The sequence below is a fragment of the Hyaena hyaena genome, unplaced genomic scaffold (genome assembly GCF_003009895.1).
Source record: "Hyaena hyaena isolate Hyena2069 unplaced genomic scaffold, ASM300989v1 scaffold_28, whole genome shotgun sequence".
In the NCBI taxonomy this organism is placed as follows: domain Eukaryota; kingdom Metazoa; phylum Chordata; class Mammalia; order Carnivora; family Hyaenidae; genus Hyaena; species Hyaena hyaena.
In genome coordinates this window covers 3,269,841-3,279,633 of record NW_024080660.1, presented here as the reverse complement: position 1 = coordinate 3,279,633, position 9,793 = coordinate 3,269,841, and the positions used below count along the sequence as shown (strand labels likewise).

At 52.6% G+C, this 9,793-nt stretch overlaps 1 protein-coding gene across 1 annotated transcript; it reads right to left on the bottom strand.

The window, feature by feature from the left end:
• Positions 1-278: 278 nt before the first annotated feature.
• BTG2 (BTG anti-proliferation factor 2) lies at positions 279-4,501 on the bottom strand. Its single transcript, XM_039227621.1, has 2 exons — positions 4,222-4,501; positions 279-2,905 (listed from the first exon to the last, which is right to left on the bottom strand). Exons 1-2 carry the CDS (start codon positions 4,373-4,375, stop codon positions 2,571-2,573), a joined length of 489 nt encoding a protein of 162 aa, XP_039083552.1. The 5' UTR covers positions 4,376-4,501; the 3' UTR covers positions 279-2,570.
• Positions 4,502-9,793: the final 5,292 nt, after the last annotated feature.

Below are 9,793 nucleotides of genomic sequence, written 5' to 3'. Positions count from 1 at the left end.
AAAGAGCGCTCAGTCTAGAACCCCGTCCCGTCCAGTGTTTTCAGGGGGAAGTGAGAACATGCATTAAAGGATGAGGTTTATAAAGAGTACTTCCTGGGGCGCTGTCACATAACTTGATCTTTCTTTTATACCAGCCAACATGCTATCGGCCTTGTGAGTATAACTGTAAGTATAACCGAAGAGAAACACCAGGAGACACCAAGGACTTGCATTTGAGGGAAATGTCTGAGGGGAACGCTTAGTGAGGTGGGAATGTTGCCTTCTCTGCACCACACGGCTGCATCTGCTACAATTTTATTAAAGTAACCCAAAACAGCGTACATTTGTCCATAAAGCTGTACATTCTTCCATATAAAAACACTATTATACAATTAGTAACCTTTGTCTTTCCTGTCAGAATAGCTTACAAACGTACTACTATTATTTATTTTTACTTAATAGGAGAGACAGGCCTGCTCAACAGTCCAGCTCTGGATGTTTTTAAAGTGAACATCAAAGGAAAAAAAAAACAAAAACAAAAAACGAAAGAAAGAGAGAGAGAAGAGAAAAAAAATCAAGTATGAGACCATGAGGCTGCTTCTTTTTTTTTTTTTTTTTTAAAAGGCAGGGACCTGTTTGCAGACGAGATGCAACAACGCCATGTGCAGTGATTCACAGCTTTGTCTTAACCCACAGGCCAGAAAATCAGCTCTTGGGTCTGTGGGCCTGAAATTAGCGTTAAAGCAGTAAAGGCTGGAAGCAGGGTCTGGGAAGGCCGCTCGGAGTCTAGAGTTGAAAAGGAGCCAGGGCCAGGTGGAATGGGTAGGGGGAGTGTTTGGTAAATAGCACCTTTGAATCAGAACTGAGTAGTTAAGGAATCCAGGGAGGGGACTGGCAGTGGAGTTGGGGGGACGCTCGCGTGGGGAAGAAAGCTTCCTCACTAAGGGACGACAGCCAGGTGGGCTGGACAGGAGGGTAGCCAGCTAGACCAGATGCTCTAGCAACGTCCTTCTAAAGTGATTTCGAGTTTGGGAAACTCAAGGCCTTCTGAGGACCCGTCACTAATGTCACTGAAAAACCGAAGGGAGGAGATTTTGTCCCAGTGTTAGATTTCCATGGGCTCCAACCCCAAACAGTAAATATTGCACAAGTCTACAGACAAATTTGGATTGTACTGAGAGACAGCAACCTCCCCACAGGTGCTCTGAGCACCGGGGAGGAAATAATGCCCAGGATTTAGGCTTTTAGTGTCAGCCCTACAAGAACACCAAGCAGTACTGCAGAAATTGGGGCATTCTCCCATTGGCCGAGCAATACCTGCCAGGCCGACCGACCAGCCAGCCAGAGTCCCCAGGATGGGGGGTGGGGGTGGGGGAGGGGATTCCCGAAGCCCTCCGGGGCCCCAGGGGGTTCTGAGAGCCAGTTCTCCTTCAGACTCTCCTGGGACCCAGGAGGCCATATTGCACAATGAGTTGAGAGCTCTAGTTCTGGAAAACTGGGTAGCTCCATGACGCAACCAGAAGGGGAGAAGAACAGGAGAGTTAGGGAGAAGTGTTGTGCTTTTAAAAAGAAGGCAGTAATAGAGAACCTAGAGTTCCCTGTAGCTTTTGAGCCAACTCTTGAAGGGATAATGGCAGCAGCAGCATCAGGACTTTCCTGTGGTTCCAGAAAGAAGGGTTTTGGCCAAGACAAAACGAAAAAACAAAAAACAAAACCAAAAAACACATCCCCAGTGGCTACTCTTTGGGTCCCAAAATTCCATTGCAATCACCCCCAACTTAATTACCACACATACTCACACACAGAGCAGCACACAGCAAAAGCAAAGGTTTTGTGCAGAGTACCCTTCCGTCCCAACCCCAATAACCTCTAACTCCTGCCTTACTCCCCCAGCCCCCCACCAAACAAAAAGCTTTTGTTTCCTGGCTGGGAAGCAACATCTACTAGGCCCCTGAGCATAGAATCAGAAAACAAGTCGTGATTTCAAGAAAAGCTGCTTAGGGCAGAAGCAATCGGGAGAGGCCTTTTCACTCTCTGCCCTGGATCTCATCAGAAAAATGGAAGAAGATTAGGCAACATAGTATAATTTAAGTCCAGGCTTGAATGCCCCTGAGTAAGAGAGGGGCCAGGGATACAGGTGTCCTGCTCGGGAGAGTGAGAGGTTTGAACTGAGCCCCTCTTCTCTCCTCAACGCAGATCCTGACCTCTCTTTCACAGTTGCTAACCTTGCTTGCTCCCTCCCCCATCTTCCTGGGGTGCCAGCCAAGCTTCTCCCAACTCCCCTCAAGCCGGGCCCACCCCTTCCCTCCTCCCCCCTCCTGTAGGCAGACACTGGTTCCCAGACTCAACGCACAACAGTTCTCTCCAAAGGCACCTGGGGAAGCCACTTCCGAGCAGCTCCCTTGAAGGATTTTTCTTTAAAAAAAAAAAAAAATCTTTTGGTTTTTTTTCCCTCCCCTTTTCTTAAAAAAAATAATATATATATAAATAGCTCTTCATTTAAAATACAGTTCCCCAGGTTGAGGTATTCGGTGGCCTGTTGTCACGGCAGAATGAGTACAGCAGAGCGCCTGGTGGGGGTGGCGGGGGATCTAACTGGAGACCGCCATCACGTAGTTCTTCGACGGGCTGCTCCGGCCCAGCATCATTTGGTTCTTGCAGGTGAGGAGCCCATAGGACGCAGCCACTGGGGCTTCCTCGTACAGGACGCAGATGGAGCCATCCTCCCCAATGCGGTAGGACACCTCGTAGGGGTCCACCCACAGGGTCAGCTCACTGGGCAGCAGCCGGTGCAGCTGGGGCTGGCTGAGTCCGATCTGGCTGGCCACCTTGCTGATGATGGGGTCCATCTTGTGGTTGATACGTATGCAGCGGTAACCGGAGCCCTTGGACGGCTTTTCAGGAAACCAGTGGTGTTTGTAGTGCTCTGCGGAGGCGGGACAAGAGGGAGATGACCCCGGTTAGAGCGGGTGAGCTGTGGATGCCACCACAAGGGAGGAAGGGGATGAAGGGACAGGAGTAGAGGAAGGAACCCAGAGATTTTAAGTAAGCAATGGAGTTTCTCATGAGTTCCAGGACCTTCCTGAAACCCTCCTGTCACTGTAGTAGAGAAAGACCGGCCCCTTCCTTATAAGAGGAGGATGTGTGTGTTGGGAGGGAGCCCCATAGCTCTGAGGCAGTCCCAAGTAGCCAGTGTATTGCTTTTGGCACACCCCACTTTAAGGAGGAGGAGGGAGACTGGGGAGGGCATGTCCAGACAGGGCCTCTGGAGACCTATGAGCTGAAGCTGGAGGTCAAGAAGGCTGCCATCATCGTCAGATCCACAGCGACTCATTGTGTCCCCCACTCTGGGCCCCAGAGGCTCCCTCTGCCTCCTTCAAAAGCCAGGGACCCCGAGCAGTGGCTGAGGGAGTTGAAATTGGGTTGTTTTTGATGAGACATGTGTTGCTCCTCAGAAGGCAGGATCTGCGTGGGCACGTTGGGAGATGGCTATCGCTGCCCGAGACCGTCGGCCAACAGGCTAGAAAACAGCTGGGAGATAGGTCTGGCAGCGGCTGCTTATCTCTTGTCCACCTCCCGTTTCACGCCGCCCCCGCCTCCAACACATAAGCCAGCACCAGAGCGCAGTTACGACCTACAAGGTTTTCTTCTCAGGACCATAATGGGTGGCAGATGGCTAAGGGGGATGGCGGGGGGGGGGGGGGGGGGCAGGCATACAAAGGGGGCCGGGATTCCAACTTCGAAACGAATCAACAACCGGCCGGGGCACAGCATAGCCGCGCACGGCCGGAAGAAGCACGGCTGAGACTCCAAGTTGTTAAGAAGGCTCAATTGCGCCTTCTTCTCCCATAAGGACCCCTTGGCTGGCCGGGCTTGGTCGCCCGTGGCGCCCCGGGGAGTCTCAGTAAGGGAAACGAACTCGCGCTCAGGCCCACAGGTGCCTCCTCTCCCGGGGCAAAAACCGCGACTCGGCTGGCACTCCGGGGCCAAGGTCTGCGCCTTCGAACGCGCCCGACCGGAGCGGACACGGACCGAGACCCCAGCGCAGACCCAGGGGAATGGGGGGGGTGGGGGGGAGGGGACTGCGGGTTGCCCGTGGGGGCTGGAGGGAAACCGAGTCCGGGAGCAGCTCGTGAACGGAGCCCTGCTCTGGGAGCAGAGGAAAGACGATCAAAGCAGGAAGGGGGGCCGAGCCCCAGCAGCAGGGCTCGACGGACGCCAGGATCCTCGGCGTGAGCTCACCTGTGAGTGCCTCCTGGAGAGCCCCGCTGAAAACCTTTAGTCTCTGTTCGCTCACGCAGCCCCGGGTTCTCAGGAGGCTGGAGAGGAAGCCCACGGCGGCGGCGATCTCCGGCAGCATGTCTGATCTCTTCCCGGTCCAGCGGGCCTGGCTCATGTCTTCCTCGGCTCAGGAGGCGGTGGCAGCGGCGGGAAGCAGCAAGAGGTCTCCGGTGGGACGTGCCGCTTCTCAAGCTTCCTCGGTTCGCGGGGCCGCTGCTCAGGCTCTGCCGGGACTTTACCCGGGACGCTCCTTTCATAGGATCCCGAGAGGCGGGGGAGCCCGCGCCGGCGCCCATTGGCTACTGCCAGCGGATGGGGGCGGGGCCGGACGCCCACCTGGCCCCGCCCCGCGCGCTCCGGGGGCCGAGCCGGCCGCTAGCCCCCGCCCCCGCCCCCGCCCCCGCCCCTGCGCTGAGGTCATCGCCAGCTGACGTCAGTGCTGGGAACCTGAGCCCGACTTGCGGGCCGAGGGTGGCGCGGGGAGAAAAAGGGGAGCCTGGGAGGGGCCAAAGCCTCTCCGCGGAGGAGTGCTGCGCCCAGTTCGCGGCCAGAATGCCTGGACCTCCTCTCCTCTCTGCCGGTCCTTCTAGGTCAGCGGCCACCTCCTCCAAGAAGCCTCTACTGATACCACGTCGCCCACGCGGTCCCTTTTCTGGCTCCCACGTCTTACAGCGCCCACTGTCAGACCCATTCACTCGGACGCTTTGTCACCCTTTTATCGCTTTGCCGAGTTTGTTCAATAGGTTTCTCTCGGCAATAGAGATTAAGTCTTCTTTTTTTTTTTTTTTTTTTTTTTTAATGTTTTGTTTATTTCTAGGAGAGAGAGAGAGAGAGACAGCGTGAGCAGGGGAGGGCCAGAGAGAGAGGGAGTCACAGACTGAAACAGGCTCCAGGCTCTGAGCTGGCAGTCAGCACAGAGCCCGATGCGGGGCTAGAACCCACGAACCGCGAGATCATGACCTAAGCGAAAGCCGGACGCTTAACCGACTAAGCCACCCAGGCGCCCCAGAGATTAAGTCTTCTATTTACTTCGGCAGTAAGCCCGTCTCCCCCAGACGTTCTGCCCTTCCTCTACACCGATGCCTTTTCTGTTGCCTGCTAGCAAGCAAGTCTTACCTGTTGGAGGGGTGAGGGTGGGAGCGGTGTTGGCAAGACTTTTCTCGTCCCTCGAGTTATTTTTCTAGTCTCACCTTCCTCTGAATGCGAAAATTTTTGAATAAATGCCCTGCTCTCAACTGCACATGTTTTCCTATCCACTCCCTCTTCCTCCTCCTCCCCTCTCTCCCCAGCCCTCCCTCACGTCCTTCCTCCTTGTGGATTGAAGCTTTTGTAAACACCGCCTCCTGCTCCTGCGGGAAAGAATCCAGCCTCAGTGCCCGCGGTCCACATGCAGGACTGTGCTCAGGACCTGGCCACGGTCACAGGTGCTGAGCAGAAGTCCGCTGAATGAGGAGAGAACTTGGAGCCCACATCCTGGGGTCTGGCATATGTTGATGTCCCGTGTATATTTGCAATGTCCCTTGTATATTTGCTAAGTGAGTCAAACCCAGTGGCCTCTGTAAATTCTTACTTTCCGTGGCCTCTGGGCCCTGCAGACCACCTCCAGAGGCACTTCCTCCAACTTTTCGCAGGCACCTAGCACCAGGCTTCTCAGCCTCCTTCCCCTGCTGTGTCTGCCCTGGATCCCATCCTGGCCCTGTTCCCTCTCTCTGTCGCCTCAAACCTCTCCCTGTTCTCTCTCTCCACTTGCCTTCCTCAGAGAAACCCTATTCGTGTTGTCCACTCTGCTTACTTTTTCACAATTGACTTTCGAATCTGAATAGTGTGTTCCGGTGTCCTTTCATCTGCTGCTCCCCCCACCTGCTCTGTCCTGCCCGGTGGGTGTCCAGCCACCACCTCAGTGTCAGTCTAAGCCCACTGTCTTCTCCAGCGCCCTTCCTGATGTCCATTTCTGTCAGAGATGCCTTCCCTTCCCCAGGCACTCCACCCTGAAAACTCACACTCACTTTTGACTTCTTCTTGTACTTGGCTCCTCAGACCTGGCCCCAAGATCTGTTGGTTCTTCATATCCAGTTGATTGCAGTTGACTGGTCAAATTCCATCCCCAAACTACCCTTCCTGCTGTTAGCAGGGCTGAATTCCTACAGGTCTGCATTCGCTTGCTCTTTTGCTCAGATCATTCTGAGACACCCTCCACCCCCGTCTTTCTGGACTCCTTTGCCTAATATTAAGACCTTTCATAATGTGGCCTTGTCTACCTTTTTAGGTTTTTGCCACTTTGTGCTCCAGGGTTATCCTCCTCACTGTTCTCTAAGCATCAGGCCGTGCAGCCCAGAGCCCCCAACATTTTGCCCATGATCCCCAGCCCCTGAAACATGGTCCCCGTTCCAGGTATGCCTGAATGTGCCAGGCTGTGCTGCACTGTGGCTCATGCCATTATGCCCTGGGCACCTCACTGCCTCCTTCTCACCTCTCCCAAATTCCCACACTCCTGAAGGCACAGTTGAAGCTTGGTCTTCCGCTCCAAAAACCCGCACTGACCATTCTCCTACTACAGAATTAATGTGGTCCATACCATTAATGTGGCATTTATAATCTACGGTTTGGTGTTATTAGTGATATTTTTAGAGGTTGACATCTTATCTCAACAACAGCCTGCAGGCTGCTAGAAAACAAGTTACTATACTCATTTGTCCAGGACAGTTTAGACTGCAAATATTCTACTCCAATGCTCCATGTGGCTCGTGAAGGTGTCGTGAAACACATCTCTTAGATGGCCCCTTCACCAGCTCCTCCCCAAAGCTGGATTGGGCCAGATGAGACCCTCACCTCTGCTCGCCGAGAGGAAAACGCTCTGTTACAGAAAACGGGGTTGGCAGTGGAAACAGGATGACCTCTACTGCAACCATCTAGAGAGACCAGGTGTCGGCCAGACCAGAACCGTCCAAGGTCCACCACCAGGGAAGTAGGGGAAGTGGGTCAAAGTATAGACAGGTGTACAGGGGGGTTCAGCACCTAAATCTGAAAATACTTAACATCTTCCTGGGTGTGTCTTTGACAGTGGTTGGGTGTTCTTGGTCTTGATTTTATCTAGAACTGGTGGGAAAAAAGTATTGTGACAGACCACCTGTTTTTTGTGTTTTCTTTGGTGTGTGTGTATGTTTGTGGGTTTTTTTGTTTGGGGTTTTGTTTTGCTTTTTTTTTGTTTTTGTTTTGTTTTTGCCTTAGGAAGTAAAACTCTGTCCTTATGTAGATTTTTGTATCACTCACCAGGTCACACAGCTAGTTCTTAATAGAGCCAGGACCAGATCTGTTGACTTCAAATACGGTGCCCTTTTCACTGGCCGGTGGCATCCCTGTGGGGTTGTTACAGAGGAATGGCCGGCAGTTTCACGTGGTCCCACAGAGCTGTTACCCCAGAGGACGGTGCAACAGGGTGGCGCAAACTGTCTGCATTGCCCGGGTGCGTCTTAGCCTCCTCATTGGTGATTACTTCCTGTGCTTTCTGTAGAGCATCAGTAAGAACCAGAAGGCATGCACCCTACTTTCCTCTTCTCTTTTCTTTCTACTCACAAGCCTAGGGAGAGGGGGCTTATTTATCCCACATTCAAAGTTTTCAAGTCACTGTACAGTGTAGTTGTGACCAACTCAGGATTTGGATTCTCAGTCAGTTTCCATGTTTTTTGTTTTTTTTTTTTAAGTTTATTTATTTATTTTGAGAGAGAGAAAGAAAGAGAGAGAGTGAGAGGGGGAGAAGGAGAGAGAGAGAATCCCAAGAAGGCTTCACGTTCAGTGAGGAACCCGATGAGGGGCTTGATCCCACAAACCACAAGATCATGACCTGAGCCAAAACCAAGAGTTGGATGCTTAACCACCTGAGCCACTCAGGCACCAAGACACCCAGGCACCCTGTCAATCAGTTTCTTATAAGGGCAAATACATTATAGTAGCCCAATTTTTTCTTTAAATTTCCTGAAGTTGCCCTTCAGTTGCTGGGACCAGGATCCTTAGGAGCTCAAAACTCCAGACTTCACTTTTTCCCTTTGCATGTTGCCTGCCGCCTCTCTTTCCTGGGCATGATCAAGGTATAATATGAGTATCAGGATAAAGACAATGGGTCTCTCCCTCTCCCCTCTCTTCTTCCTACTTCTCTCCCTCTTCATTCATTTCATTCCTCCCCACCCAAGGGCCTTGGGTTGGATTTTGAACATGAAATGTCCTGACACACTGTGCTAACCTGTGACTCCACCCATTGTCAAGCGGGCAGGTAGTGGTGGGGGTGCGGGTGGACATCAGTTTATGTCTCATCTGGACCAGGAACTCCAGTGCCATGTGATCCCAACCAACCGACCCCCCTGGTCCTGGATGCCCACTGGTATGGGGCACCTATGTGGCCTACTGTAAAGTGACACACAGCATCCAACACTGCCTTCTTCAGATCACATCCTCCCCCCACCCCGATGCCCCTGATGGGGTCCCTTCTCCTTAGGCCTCAGCATGGCCTTGTCTGTGGGGTCAGGACACAGGCCTGTCGCTCCACTCCCCAGTCAGGAGCAGCCAGTTCATTGTGCAGGACTCTTGTCTTTCCCGGTGTCCTGTTAGGCCTTCAAGGCCTTGGCTTGGTTGCCAAGGTTACCTCTCAGTTTCCAGACCACACGTGGAACCCTGAGGTTGAGCAAAGCCGATCTGCTGGCAGAGGCTGGGCTGAGGTGTTCTAGACAGAGGACATCAGCTCACTCCCACCCCGTGCAGTGTGTAGTTCTTATAGGAGTGGGTGTGTGTACGTGTGTGTGTGTGTCTCAGTGTGGATAGGGAGGGTGGCATATATATCTGAATGAGTATACACTTCAGTGTGTTGTGTGCTCTGATGTTTGAGGGTAGGAGGGAATCTAGATATGTGTTCATAGATGCTAAAATGCACTTATAATAGTATACATAATGAGGAATGTCGCTTCGTGAAGGGTGGATGTTTTGGTGGAGTGTGTGTTTGGGCGGGTAGAGTATATTTGGCAGGGCAGATCTGGGTGTGGCTGGTATAGATGCTAATTTGATCTTTCCTCTTTTCAGACTTCATGAGTGACAACTTCGCTCTGCTGCCCAGAGCTGATAAGAAACATCACCCAGGGAGGACCAGATGCCTCCTCGTCACTTCCTAATTAGGGTGTGAAGGCCGCCAAATATACCCATAACTGCTTGCAAGCATCACTGGGTAATGTCCAGGCATCTTTTTTTTTTTTTAATTTATTTCTGAGAGAGAGAGAGAGAGTGTGTGTGTGCACAGGGGAGGGTCAGAGAGAAAGGGGGACACAGAATCTGAAGACAGGCTCCAGGCTCTGAGCTGCCAGCACAGAGCCTGATGAGGGGCTGGAAACCATGAACCATGAGATAATGACCTGAGCCAAAGTCGGATACTTAACCGACTGAGTCAGCCAGGTGGCCCTGTCCAGACATCATTTAGGTGCCACCTTCTCAAAAGTTATGTCGCTCAAGAGCAGCTCTAGGCCAGCCAGTCCGGGAGTTATTCTTTCCAACG